Source organism: Crocuta crocuta, unplaced genomic scaffold, assembly GCF_008692635.1.
Source record: "Crocuta crocuta isolate KB4526 unplaced genomic scaffold, BGI_CrCroc_1.0 scaffold113, whole genome shotgun sequence".
In the NCBI taxonomy this organism is placed as follows: Eukaryota; Metazoa; Chordata; class Mammalia; order Carnivora; family Hyaenidae; genus Crocuta; species Crocuta crocuta.
This window is the reverse complement of record NW_027530368.1, coordinates 17,443,776-17,458,998: the sequence shown is the minus strand read 5'-3', so window position 1 is coordinate 17,458,998 and position 15,223 is coordinate 17,443,776. Positions and strand designations below refer to the sequence as shown.

Genomic DNA, 15,223 nt, shown 5'->3' with positions numbered 1-15,223 from the left:
CAAAAACCTGCAACTACAGTTTGGAAGAAATTTATTAATAATCATCAAAACATGGATACAACCAAGATGTTCTTCAACAGATAGATGGATAAAGAAATTGTGGTACATCCATATGATTGAATATTCTTTAAAAAAATTAGGAAGTGAGCTATAAAACAATGAAAAGCCATGAGGAGCCTTGAGTGTATATTGCTAAGTATGATTCCACTTTATGACATTCTGTAAAAAGCAAAACTATAGAGATGTAAAAGATCAGTGTTTTCTAGGGGATCAAGATGAGGAAGGGACGCATGAGCATATAGAGCAGACAGGTGTTAGGCCAGTGAAACTATTCTGAATGAGACTGAAATGGTGGATACATAACATTACGCATTTGTCAAAACCCATAGAAATATAAATATAAGGAGTAAACCCTAATGTAAACCATGGAATTCAGCTAATATTGATGGATTGATATTGGTACATCAGTTGTGCCAAATACATTACACGAATGCAATATTTTAATAATGGATGAAATAGTGTGTGAGGGAAGTGGAGGCATATGGGCATTTTCTGGTAATTTTTCTGTAGAACCTAAACTGCTCTAAAAATAAAGTATATTATTTTTATACTAAAAAAAAAAAAAGAAAAAGAATGAAATCTTGCCATTTGTAATGACCTGCATGGAACTAGAATTAGAATGTATTACGCTAAGGGAAATAAGTCAATCAGAGAAAGACAAATACCGTATGATTTCACTCATATGTGTAATTTAAGAAACAAAACAGATTACTACATGAGAAGGGGAAAAAAAAGAGGAGGGCGGAAACCACAGACTCTTAATGATGAAGAACGGAGGGTTAATGGAGGAGGATTGGTCAGGGATGGGCTAGATAGGTGATGGGCATTAAGGAAAGCACTTGTTGTGATGAGCACTGGATGCTGTAAATGATGAATCATTGAATTTTACTCCTGAAACCACTATTGCACTGTATGTTATCTAACTCAAATTTAAATAAAAACAAGTAACAAATGTTCCTAGGATGTACCCTCAGAAACTGAATTGATGGTATTATGAAATGTGTGCCCATTTCACAATTTTGTTTGTTTAGTAAACATTTCTTTATAACTGACTTAACTGACTCACTGGAATGTGCCCCCCCTATTTTTCATTTCAGCAGATGAGTTGTATGCTTTCAAAAAATCCTTTGTTTATGCTTATTTTTGGCAGTATGATTACATAATTTAAGTACTGTAGACTGATACATTATCATAAAAATGTAATGTCTATGGCTAAGTTGAATACGTAGAAGTCAGAAAAACCAGAAATTGTAGCTGATGAATTACAGGTGTCGTTTATGCATGAAAGAGGACATAGAAATAATGTTAAAAAGTACATTTAAAAAAAAAAAGACTACCCCTATGTAAAATATTAGCAAATGAGTCAGAATTTAGAATATTTACAAGGGTGCCTGGGTGGCTCAGTTGGTTAAGCATCCGATTCTTGATTATGGCTCGAGTCACGATCTTGTAGTTCGTGAAATCAAGCCTCAACCTGGGCTCTGCACTGACAATGCAGAGCCTGCTTGAGATTCTTCCCTTTGGGATTCCCACTCTCCTTCCCTCTCTTTTTACCTCTCAAAATAAAAATAAACATTAAAAAAAGAATAAATGATGGGGTGCCTGGGTGGCTCAGTCGGTTAAGCATCTGACTTCGGCTCAGGTCATCATGACCTCACGGTTCACGTATTCAAGCCCCACGTCAGGCTCTGTACTGACAGCTAGCTCAAAGCCTGGAGCCTGTTTCAGATTCTGTATCTCCCTCTTTCTCTTGACCCTCCCTTGCTCATGCTGTCTCTCTCTCAGAAATAAATAAAACATTAAAAAAAAATTTTTTTTAAATGTTGACAGTTTTTTAAAACTTTATATTTTTTCATGTTTATTATTTTGAGAGTGAAGAGTGAGAGTGAGAGAGAGAGAGAGAGAGAGAGAGAGAGAGAGAGAGAGAGAGAACTCCAAGCAGGCTCTGTGCTGTTTGCACAGAACCCAACACAGGGCTTTATCTCACAAACCATGAGATCATGACCTGAGCTAAAATCAAGAGTAGGATGGTTTCTAGACTGGACTACCCTGGTGCCCCATAAAGAGTTTATGTTTTTAAACTGTTCTTTGCTTTAAACAACTTTTTTGATCAACCCATCAACTTTAGATCCTTATACTGTAAAATTAAAGAGCTTTTACTTTACTACCAAATTATTCTCCAAAATGACAGTTCCCTTGAATCTTCTAATGTAGGTAATATACTGTTTACTCTTACTCTCAATACTGATTCTAACAACTCGGAACAATCTCCTTTTGCTACGTGTTTATAACTCTCTTCTTCAAGCTGTAATACTTGTTGCCACATTTTCTGTATCATTCTCTAACATAGACACTATGAAACTAGGGAAATCATGATTTTATACTGCAGTTAAAATTTTTCAGTAATTCCTGTCATATAAAGCACTAAGTAGACAGCTTGTTGTAGTTTAATACTTATTTACTCTTCAAAAATGGAAACCATAAGCAGATAAGTAAGAGGCCCTACCCTTTTCACACTTGTCTTCTGAAGTATTGGTCAAAAGTGGTGCTGTGAGAACATGCATACAATGGTTGTAGAAGAAATTTAGAAATTCACTTTTTTCAGTTTTCTGAAACATACAGAATTAAAAAAATACTTTATTATCTTTTAATTAATAAAATGTCTTTAAGAATTAGTACAGGTCATACACAAATAACATACTTTAAGATACTCTGAAGGCAACAAAAACTAGTTTTATGTTCAATTTAATATTTTGCATTACTTAAAAATCAAATCTATTTCATACTACTTATTAAATTAAAATGAAAGCAAGAAAACAATTATAAAGTTTTTCTGAGGAAAATTATTCAGAAAAAAAATTTTCCAATACACTTGTGATCTGAAATACAATGAAAAATATCAAGCAATGAGGGAGGAGCAACTTAACTGCTTAAAATTTGAAACTCCAGATTTCATAGCATATCCAAATATGAAAAACCACCAAATTGACTTATCAAGCCATCTGAAATAGGGCAGAATTTAGATCTATTTTTTTTAATTAAAAAATTTATTACTTGCAAATTTGGAGAATAATGCTTTTGATTTTGGCTATTTTTTATACAACTGGTCTCATAAACAAGTCATGATTTAAAAACAACATATATATTCCCTAAATATGAGGGAACTTTATAAAAAAAAATTCTAACATTTTGAGACAACAACTATTAGTATTTTGGAATATTTGTGTGTCTTTTTTTAATGACTTCTCTTACTATGGAGTTGAGATCATTCACTACCTATTAACTTGTTTTTCATTATGATTAAAGAACACATAACATAAAATTTACCATCTTAGTCAATTTTACTGTTTATACTTCAGTAGTGCTACATATATACACCCTGTTGTATGGTAACTTTGAAGAAGTTAACAGAGGCCAAGGGCCATAAATAGAAAGGCTAAAGTTTTATTAAGGTTTTAGCAGATCACAATCTTATATTTTGCCAAAAATAAACTGCTGCAGCAATGCCACTGCTACTTGAGTACCAAGTGTACAAATACTTAAGTATTTATTTTGCAAAGCTGTACAAAATTTTAAATATTTATATTTACATATATTTTATAGATTTATACATAATTTATTATAAAGTCATTTAAAACTGACTAGAATAAAACATTTTTATCTCAGAATAATTTCTTACGTTAGTAGTAGCCAGCATGTTCTCTGGATCAATTAGAGTACGAAGAAGTCCCATTAACTGAACAGCACCTCCTAGCTCAGGATCAGTATCACAGATCATTTGTTCAATTACTACATTAATGAGAAGGATATCCTGAAAAAAATGTATTTCCATTAGACCTGGTTTGGACATAAGACAATATATCAACTGAAAGAATAAAATCAGAATCATACAAGAAAAACCCAAAGAATAAGCTTATTTAAACTTTTATATTCCTAATATTTTTCAAACTTAAACTTTTATGTACCTATTATCTTTCAAAATTCTATAAACACATGAGTGAAAAAACCTACTAAAAAAGGCAGAGCACACTACAGCTTATGATAACATCAATATAGGGGAAATGGAAAACAAAACCATTTACCAGTGATTCTTGATCACTGGAAATTCTAACAGATGCTCATTCTAGGTTTCAGCCTCAGTTATAAATTTAGAAGTTGAGTGAATAAGGAAGACCACAAACCTTGTGACCCTAAAACACAGATTATCTCAATTTCTTATTTATTAAAAAAAATTTTTTTAATGTTTATTTTTGAAGCAGAGAGAGACAGAGCATGGGCGGGAGAGGGTCAGAGAGAGGGAGCCACAGAATCTGAGGCAAGCTCCAGGCTCTGAGCTGTCAGTGAGTACACAACCCAACGTGGGGCTTAAGCCATGAACCATGAGATCATGACCTGGGCCAAAGTGGGATGCTTAACCCACTGAGCCACCCAGGTGCCCTGACTGTCTCAGCTTCTAATGAGAAAATCCTTTCTAGCAGAAAAATGGGATAACTCAGTACAGTTCTCCACAGGAAGCAAGTGGGTGCACACTGTGTTAAGTACTAATCTAAAGCTACACAGATTTGTAGTTACACTGGATGCATGCTTTGGCATCTTGATTATGAAACTACAAAGCAGCTTGCAGATACAAAATCTGCCTTTGGCACATATTTTTAAGAAATCTTGGGAATTAAAATACAATACAAAGTGACTTCATGTCAAAGAAAAAAGTTTTAACATCAACTCAGTGGATTTGAGAATATGTTTATAACTGGAGGAAGAAAGTAGTTTTTGAAGAAAGAGTATGTTTATAACTTGGGAAGAATGTTTATATAGAAGTTATATAGGATGAGTAAGTACGAGTGACTAATACCTTTCCCAACCCCTGGCAAGCACCATTATACCCTCTGATTCTATGAGTTTATTCTTCATTTGTCACATAAAGTATATCATATATTTTCCCTTAGGTGTCTGGCTTATTTCACTTGGCAAAATGTCCTCTGAGGTTCATCCAAGTTGTCAAAAATGGCATGATTTCTTGCTTTTATTAAAGCTGAATAATGTTCTACTGTACATGTATAGCAAATTTTTTTTATCCATTCATCTGCAAATGGACACTCAGGTTGCTTATATATCTTGACTATTGCACTGAACATGGGAGTGTAGGTAGCTCTTTAAGATCTTCTGGATTTATACACAGAAGCAAGACTGCTGGATCATATGGTTGTCTAATTTTTAGAGGAACTTCCAGCTGTTTTCTATGATGGCAGCACCAATATATCTCCATCATGATCACACAATGGGCTCTTCTTTTCTCCACATCTTGTGAAGACTTGTTATCTTTTTATTTTTTGATAATAGCCATCCTAAAAGATGTATGTGTACTTTGGAGAAATGTCTATTCAGTTCCTTTGCCTATTTTCAATTTGGATTTTTTTTTTTTTGCTATTGAATTGCAGGAATTCCTTACATATTTTGAACATCTCATCAGCAATTGCAAACAAACTCTACACTTTTACTCCAAATCTGTTACTGACCTCAGAATTTTTTATATTGTACATCTATTAAAAACTTTTGTAGTTAGAGTTATTCTTAATATTTTGTCTTTTAACTTTTACACCAGGGTTAAAACTGATTTATATAACACCAATAGAGTATTACTTATTCCGTATTTGTCTATGTATTTACTTTCACCAGTGATATTTACACTTTCATATGATTTCTTGTACCTTTTTAGTGTTCTTTCATTTCAACTCCCTCTAGGGACATCTGGGTAGCTCAGTCAGTTAACCATCCAACTCCTGATTTCAGCTCAGGTCATGATCTTAGTTTGTGAGATCAAGCCCCATGTCAAGCTCTGACCTGACAGCATGGACTCTGCTCGGGATTCTTTTCTCTCTCCATCTCTCCCCTCCCCTACCTAATCCCCCACACTGGTTGTGTGCATGCACACACTCTCTCAAAATGAAAACTGGGGGGGACCTCTTTTTAGCATGTCTTGTAAGGCAGATCTAGTAATGCCAGGTATACTCAGCAGTTTTTTCTTTCAGCACTTTGAATATATCTCACTTTCTCCTGACCGCCACAGTTTTGGCTGAGAAATTTGCTGAGACTTACAGGAGTTTCCTTGTATGTGATGAGAGGGGTTTTTGTTTTGCTGCTCTATCACTTTTGACCGTTTTAAAGTAACCTGTCTTCATGAAGACTTCTTTGGATTGAATCTATTTGAGGACATATAAACTTCATGCACTTGGATGACCATCTCTCTCCCCTGACTTGATGTTATTAGCTGTAATTTCTTTAAATAAGCTTGTTGCCTTTCTCTCTCTTTTCCTCTGAGGTTCCCATAATGTATGTTTTTTCTCTACAGTGTCCCACAATTCAGGAACATTTTCTCCACCATATTCTATTCTTTTAGTTCTCTGACTGGATAATTTCCAATGGCTTATCTTTCAGTTCTATGATTTTTGTACCTGCTTGAGTCTGCTGTTGAAGCTGTTTACTGCCTTTTTTCAGTTTAGTCAATGTTTTCTTCAGCTCTAGAACTTGTTTTTTTTTAACTTGTTTCTTTTTTTATAGTTTCTGTCTCTGTTGAACATCTCACTTTGTTCATGTGCTGGTTTTCTGATTTCATTTCGTTTTCTGTGTACTCCTTCTTAGAGCTCATTGAGCTTCTTTAAGACAATCATTTTGAATTATTCATCGGCAGTTCACGGTTTTCCATTATTCATAATGTTTTTTGGTTTCTTTGGTGGTATCAAGTTTCCCTAATTGTTGCAATCCTGCACTAACTAAATCTGCTCATCTAAAGAAGTAGTTAGCTCTTTTCAATCTTTACAGACTGGCTTTAGCAGGGAAAGTTCTTCACTCATTAGCCTCCCCAGAGATTCTGGCTGGGTCAGCTGATGGGGTTCATTACTGGGGTACATGGACCAGCTACTGAGATCTATGTGGTGATGCTGAGAGCCCCTGCTCCATTTCTTTATTCTTAGCTATTGTGGGGTGATTCCTCAGTGTTCTGGGTGGGACATGAAAGAAATGACCTTTATGGGTAATGTTCTGAGAGGCTAGGGATGTCAAACTTTCACTTTGCTCTCTCTTTCCCCAGAGAGGCCCAGAGGATCTCTTTCTGTACTGTGCTATGTTGAGAAGTGACAACGTTAAAGTGAAATAGTTCTAACTCTTTCCAATGCATCTTATTTCTGTGCTCCACTAAAATCCTACAACCTTTAACCTGGACTCCAGAAGTCTCATGGAGGCATTCTTATCTGTTAATGGTTGTTAAATCGGTTTCTGTTGTGGAGATGAGACCTGGAACTTCCTATTCTGTCATCTTGCTAATGCCACTCCTGGTTTTTCTGATATATGAAGCCAAAGCCATTCTTAAGTAATACATTAATTCCTTATCCTCCTCTTCTTTTCTTCTGTCACAGATCTCAACATTTCCATCATCATAGAAACTAAAGAGTACTCTTTAAAATGATTATTACAGTTTCACTGTTAAAGAAAAGGAAAAAACAGGATAATCACACTTAGACAAAAAAAAAGATGCAGGGAGGAAAAAGGACAAAATATGGGAGTTTCTCACAATCGAGGATACTAATTGCCACATACAATGAAAAGTCTCTAAAAAGTTAGCTTCTCAATCCATATGTCAGAGGGGTTTATATTTTAATGCTAACATGTGTCACTGTAATGAAACAAAAATGATTTATTAAAGAAAACACAAAAAAGAAATGAATCCACAAACTTTCCAATTCTGTAATACCGGGCAGACTTTTGCACTGAAATTTGCTCTGAAAATAAAAACAAAATCAGATTTCTGCTTTTGGTCAAGATGGAATGATAGGAACTAGATTTTTTCTTTTACCTGGAACAACAACAAAAACTGGACAAAATATGTGAAACTACGATTGGTAACATGGTAGACCTTAGCCAGTGAAAGACTGAGAGATAGGAAAAAATAAGCCTTATAATACAGGTTAGGTTCTATTATTATTAATATGTTACTGGATTCTGCCAAACTAAGTAAAAATCAATTTCTAAAATATTAGAATTAACCACAGATTTAGAGACTGTCTCACAGAGCAGTATCGAACAGTGAGACAGTCTTATTCCATGAATTAAACAATTTTAATTAATTAAAATTAGTAGACTACAATGAGTGCCTATATCCTAGTATCTTTCAGAAACAATAAACAAATAGCTCCTAAGCAATGAAATGGTTGAACATGCAACAATTAACTAAAAGTATTACCAACATTATAAGTTGCCTGCAAGGCATGCTTCATTTCTTAATGAATACAATAAGGCAATCCCTGGTGAACAGAATCAAAGGACCCAGTCTCTCTAACTGCGGTATAGCCAATAAGTAGCTATCTAAGTGACCTTATTAACTCTCCCATACCTATTTTTCCAATGGCAGAACAAAGGGAACAGAACAGAAAAATCACTGTAAGTTGGATGACTCAAAATTCAAGCCAGCTAGAAATGAATTGTCTAGTTTCTGTCTGCTAGAGTTCTTTACTGGCATTAAAATACCAGGAGTACAAATCCATTTTTTCTTAACATGCTACTCCAACAATGGCATTTATTACTCAGGCTAGGGGGGAAAAAACTCATGCTCAAGCAAGTGCAGCAAAATAACAAAGATGTAAAAATCAAAAACAAAAAAACAACCTACTGGAAAATTCCTTCTTCAAAACCTAAATGATGACCTGGTGTGCAAATAAACCATTATATAGCAACTCCAGTTAATATGTGTCAATCCTGGAGCACCAAAATTTATTCTACAGAACACCCTCTTAAATTTATATACTTTTTAAAATCTGGCTCCCCTTAAATTTATAGTTTTAATTCAGAGGGCCCAGTGACTCCCTCCCCATTAAAACCTGTTTTTATTCACTATGGTTTTTTTTTTTTTAAACTTCTTTTTACACTGTCATTGAAGCTTCCACAATTGTAACCTTCAATTCATAGTCAGCCTTTAAATGCCACCATCACTGACCTACAATATTCTAAGAAAGGAGTCTAAGTTAGGGGTTGGCAAACTACAAAGCTACTTTGCTGGTTGCCTACTTTGTAAATAAAGTTTTATAGTAAAACATTTACTAGAACATAGCTACGCTTTTCATTTTCAAACCATCTACGGACAGTTCATACTACAACGGCAGGGTTGAGTCTGCAAAACAGCCCACTATGCCCACCAAGTGATAGTTATGTTCTGGCCTTTTAAGAAATGTTGCTATTCTTCACCTACATAACAACATTTAAGTGAATTTAACCAAGGTTTCAGAGAAATTTTTCAAGGTTTTATTAATTTCTAAATTAAAGTTTTAGAGAAATGATATCCTTATTGGTTTCATTACCACACTTCAACCTCATACTATTCTTAGAAGCACATAGTGATTTTTAAAGTTTATTTTTGTAGGTTTAAGAATTTTGCAATATTGCCAAAAATAATTAGCAACAGAGGGGAAGTTGTGGGTATCTACACATGGAATTCAGAAATTATCCAAGTTATCAGAGTTGGCATCTCTATTTTGTGACTGGGAAAGATAAAGAACATACTTCATTTCATTGCTTCTAAGATACATTTCTTAAAACTTTTATCTTCCTGATATTTAGACACATTTTATGACCAATGGTATTAGTCACTATCAGCCGAGTAGCAATCATGACAAAGTCAAGTAAGTATTTTCCCCTAGTACTCTCTGATAAGATAAAAAAAAATATTAGCATCTACGTCTCTTAGATTCCATGAATATAGTAAACAAGAAAAAAAAGACAGGAGTAGGAACATTATTCTGAAGTAGTAGAATAAAAATAACTGATGGATGTTGTTGAAACATTTTTGTTTTAATGTAAATATAAGAATTATTAGAAAAAATGCATGTGAAATTTATTCTGCAGCAACTTGAATGAAGGCCTGCAAGTATAAGAGAAATAATACTTCTTTTAATCCATTCTGACATGTTAGAAGAATGCAAAAACAGCTCTTCAAATTCTACGGAACTAAATGGTCCAAATAAATGGTCCAACTGCATAAGTCTGTCAGATGGTGTAACAGTCTGAACAGAAATACCTGTAAGTTCAGTTTTTAAATTTGAGGGAATTTGTTGATGTAAGGCACTGAAGGAAACATTACTTCTGCACCATTCCTGACACAAAGAAAAAACCTAAATCAAATCATGAAGAAACATTAAATATATCCAAATTGCTGAATACTGGAACAGAAAGTTTTCAGTTTTACCTTGGTTAAAATGAACATTAATGGGATAACTGACAAAATTTGAATTAGGACTGCAGTCAGCTACTAGCACTGTAAAAATGTTAACTTCTTGATTTTGATATTATAAACAATTATATTATAGACAGACACTGAAGTAGCTGGGGGTAAAAAGGCATTTTGTTATCATTTCTGTACCTTATTCTTCAACAGTTTAGAACAGAAGTATTGTTTGTATGCAAATATGTACATATAAACATAAGCAAAGAAAGAAAGTGATAAAGCAAATTAGANATGGGGAATCTGGGTGAAGTGTATATAAGAATTCTTTGTACTATTAATTTTAACTTTCCTGTAAATTTAAGATTCTTACAAAATAAGAAGTTAAAAAATATATGCAATTTTAAGAAACATGATATATTCAATATAAAATATTGAACAGTTAATGCAAAGAGATTAGCTCATGTATTTTTTAACTTTATTAAGGCAAATTATATCTTTCAGAATTATTTGAAAGTAAATTCCAGGGGCACCAGGATGGCTCAGTTGGTTGGCATCCGACTTTGGCTCGGGTCATGACCTCACGGGTTGTGAGTTCAAGCCCCACATTGGGCTCTGTGCTGATGGCTCAGAGCCTGGAGTCTGCTTTAAATTGTGTCTCCCTCTCTCTCTGCCCCTCCCCTACTTGTGCTCTGTTTCTCTCTCTCAAAAATAAAAACTTTAAAAAAAATTTTTAATAAAAGTAAATTCCAAATATATAATTCTGTAAGTACTTCAGTATAAATCTTTACAAAATAGGACTCTTAAAAAAGAACTCAATGCTATTATCATACCTAACAAAATTAATCTATGAATTTATTCCTGAGAAATATAATGAAAATACCTGCCAAAATAAGTGTTCAGTAATAGCTGCATTACTTACCCAGTAATATCCTAAAATAAGTTTTATTAAATGTCTCAAAGGACATTAGCATAAAAATATGTGAAAAGATATCAATTATCACTAAATCTATCCTTCTAGCTTAGAAATAATGACTATAGTAAAAAATGTTAATATTTTGTGTCTCAACACGTATTTTAATATGTAATCCAAGTTCTAAAACCAAATCTGCTCCATAATACTGGAAAGAAAAGTTTGAATGCTGTGCATTTATTTTAGAAGACCATGAAAATATCAACTGCCTACCAAATACACAATTAAGTCCTTTCTTTATAAAGGTTACCAGGAACTCAATGTAGAATTTAGCATGTAGAATTCTCAATTTTGAAGGAAAAAAAAGGAAATTTATTCTTTTGTGGGCTAACTCAAATATTTGGAGGCAACAGAATTTTTAAACCGTTAAACTGCTAGATCTCAGAAAATCTGGAGAAATGAAAGACCTTGAAGAGTAGGATTCTACCAACATGAAAAACTGAGAAAGGGATTTTTCATAGTTAAAAAATTTTCTAAGTCTCATCCATCAATTAAATGTAAACAAGGACATATTTCTAAAGAAAACAGAAATAAGAACTTTCAGATTTAAGAATTCTAAAAATTAGTAGTTTATTCTCATCACCTGATGAGATTTTATGATGAACATCCTTAATCAATGCATATTACTGAGTGAGGATGCAGTAATTAAGAGTGTTAATTTCAAAGTTACTTTCTGTAAAGGGTGGCACTAAGATACATATACCAACAGTGAGATTATAAACTGATTAATAAAACTAGGTATATGACTTTCTTTAAAGTCAGATTTAGCACTTTTGGGGTTTAAAAAAAAAATCCTTAAAATATACTTAAAGGTTTCTTTTCTTTCTTTTCTACTGCCTAAAACTACAGCATTAGCTCAAACTGATTCTAAAATGAAATTGCTTTAAAAAGAAAAACCCTGGATATATCTAACAAAGAATGTAAAAATCTAAGCAGACATGAAAAAGATTAAACACAAAATAGCAACTGTAGTTTAATTCAACAGTAACTCATACAATGAGAATCAAAATCTTCTTTAAGAAGGAAGATAATTATACTCATTTTCTTAATACTAAAATAAATTTGATACGAGAAAGACTACTTTAAATTATAGTTATATGTTCATTTCGTTCTTAAAGCAGTTTAAAGGGAAAGTTTCAGTATTTCCCTAGTGGGAAAACACACTGGTCTCATTATTAAACATTCATTCACATGGAAAAAAATAAAGACACATTTGAACAAGTGGAAGCAATTTGTTGGTTATACTAGATAACTGCCTGAGCTAAGGGTTTAAAATTACACATCATTAGCACTTGAACTTTTTTTAAAGAATTTGATTCTACTGTAATATATTTATCCCAATCCGAGTTTGAATACCATTTGTAAAATAAACAAATCAAATGCCACAAATTCTGGGCCTCCTAAAGTTACAAATAATCAGAAATCTACTATTTTGCTTCATTAAAGATTAAGATTGTAGTTACATCTTTTCTCTCAATAGTATGCCAACACTATTCTACAGGTAATTCACACAGAATCAGAGCATTATTACTTACATCATCACTCTGCTGGGCTTCTTGCATTACAAATTCTCGGACCATAGATGGACTAAACTCTACTAGATAAGAAAATATATCTGTAGCTGCTGATCTAACTTGCAAATCATCCATGCCCTAATAAAAGGAAAATTAGGTTACTTATTACTTACTTAGAGACTGTTAATAAAAACTGTGCTGTGTTCCTTTTCTTTCCCAAATCTATACACACCGTTTGGATTTAGACATTGTACTGTATTCAAAATGTATAATCTCTCCATCCTTTACTTCCTTTTCTTAAACAAATATTAAAAAAACTTTTAAGCAGCTCAATGATTAGCTTGTGCCAGTTTTTTTACCACCGCAAAGATACTCAGAGAATTTAAATGTAAGAATCAGCATAGGATTATAAATGAATGCTTTACAAATTCTGGTAACAATTTTTTTTTATTTAAATATATGCAAAATATGAATGATGTTACCTAGTTAAGACTCCAAAACTTTCCAGAATCCATCTTTGGTCCTGGATTTATTTGCCAGTTACTCCTTAGTAACTGATTCTCTCATAGAGGATGCTTTTGAAAATACTAGGTATTTTCACTCTTTTTCCACAACTCAGTTTTCTCAAGTACTGATCCTGAATGTTTTTCCCTCTTAATATATGAAGGATACATGACTCATAAGTTACAAAATCTCCAAGTGATTCTGAACACATTCCCTAACTCAGCAGTTCTCCAAATGCTGTCCAGAGAATTCTGGTGAGGTGTCCAACACCCTTTTCAGGAACCACATGAAACCAAAACCTATTTTCATAATAATAAATAATCCTAGGGGATTATTGGCCTTTTCACTCAGTATATCACAAGTATAGTGGGGCTTTCCAGAGGCTACAAGACATGTGATATCACAACAAATTAAATGCGGAAGTTGCTAGGAGAATCTGTCTTCTATTAAACCAAATGTTAAAAGGATTGCCAAAACAAAAAGTGAAATGCCACTCTTCCACTAAATTTTGTTTCTGAAAGATTATTGTTTCATAAAAGTTGTATTATTTATGCCAACATGTTTGATTATCATTTTCAAATGAAATACGTATTTTTAAAATTTCTCAGTTTTAATTTTTCATACAATACCAATGGATAAAAATCATACAAATAAATGTATGAGAACCATTGCCCTAACCTATACTGCAGCATGAGCTGCCTTGGTCCAGTCTGTCCTTACTCTGCTCACTGGTCTAAAAAGGAAAGACATTTCAAACACTTCTATGAAACATACTTAATACTGCTACAGAAGAGATAATAATTGTGAAAAAACACTTGGAATTTTAATTCACTTGAAGCTGTATTATACTCAAGTGCTTACATATTAATATTACAAATTTAAGTTGATAAAAATCTGAAGACTGAATACACTTGTAGTAATTCACTATCAAGTGAATCATAACCTACATTATATAATTCAATATGCATTAATAATTTCATATACATTATATAAATGTACAACAAATTCACAACTTCAAAAACATGAAAAGAAGTTGTATAATTACCATTACAATTTCAAGAGCAGGCAGAATCCCCAACTTTGCCAAAGTTTTGAAAAATGCATCCCTGTTTTGAGGTTGTAATGTCTGAGAAAACGCACAAAATTCCTTGAAAAAATTAACCTGCAATGTTAGAAAGTACAGTGAGAAGATGACACATATAACAGCAAACCTGGGCTCACTTTACTATGCCCTTCTTAAGGACCTTGCCTCTGCAGGGTGTCTTGGCCCCTCAAACCTCTATTAAAGAGCATCTCAAAAACTAGCATCCCACTAAAACTAAACCTTGAATTATTTCCACACACTGAACAATGAACTCTCCAAAGGCAAACAGTCTAAGTGTTGTACGTGGAGTCTCAGAGTGAATATACATATAATATTTTCAATTTATGATTCAGTTGTAAAAATGTCATATAAGGCATATATTTTGAATTATAGCATATATTTTCATAGAAACATACTATATGATAAATGGAAGGTACGTTCTCAGAGAGCTGTCAAAAGTACAATTCCATTTTTAAGAATTGGAAAGGACATTAAGAGATTCTTGAGTTTAAAGGACTAATTTTATAAATAAGAAAACTGAGTAGGCTATTATCTACATCAGGATGACTTGGCTGATGTTAAGCCAGCAATCTCTAATTACTTTTTAAAACCCAAGTACCTGATTATAATGTTTAAAGAAAATGACAAACTGCTGGTAAGTAGGCAATCACTATTATCTTCCTCCAAAGCATGGTTTGTATCTCAGAAAATATATACATTCAAAAGAAAAAACATTTCCAGGAACCAAATTACTTATCATTCATGTACTAAAGAAGCACTGTCCTTACCTTTGTTTTGTTTTTTATTTTTTATTAAAAAAAATTTTTTTTTTTTAAATTTTTAATGTTTTATTTATTTCTAGGAGAGGGAGAGAGAGAGGG

At 33.1% G+C, this 15,223-nt stretch overlaps 1 protein-coding gene across 1 annotated transcript in view; it reads right to left on the bottom strand.

Moving 5' to 3' along the window:
* Positions 1 to 2,016: 2,016 nt before the first annotated feature.
* Positions 2,017 to 15,223, bottom strand: part of LOC144233503 (serine/threonine-protein phosphatase 4 regulatory subunit 3B) — a 40,613-nt gene continuing 27,406 nt past the window's right edge. Inside the window, exons 6-9 of the mRNA XM_077766496.1 lie at positions 14,304 to 14,420; positions 12,776 to 12,892; positions 3,740 to 3,871; positions 2,017 to 2,669 (exon numbers count right to left, since the gene is read on the bottom strand). Coding sequence (XP_077622622.1) covers positions 2,526 to 2,669; positions 3,740 to 3,871; positions 12,776 to 12,892; positions 14,304 to 14,420 — 510 coding nt within the window. The 3' untranslated portion in view covers positions 2,017 to 2,525. The remainder of the gene's footprint in view (positions 2,670 to 3,739; positions 3,872 to 12,775; positions 12,893 to 14,303; positions 14,421 to 15,223) is intronic.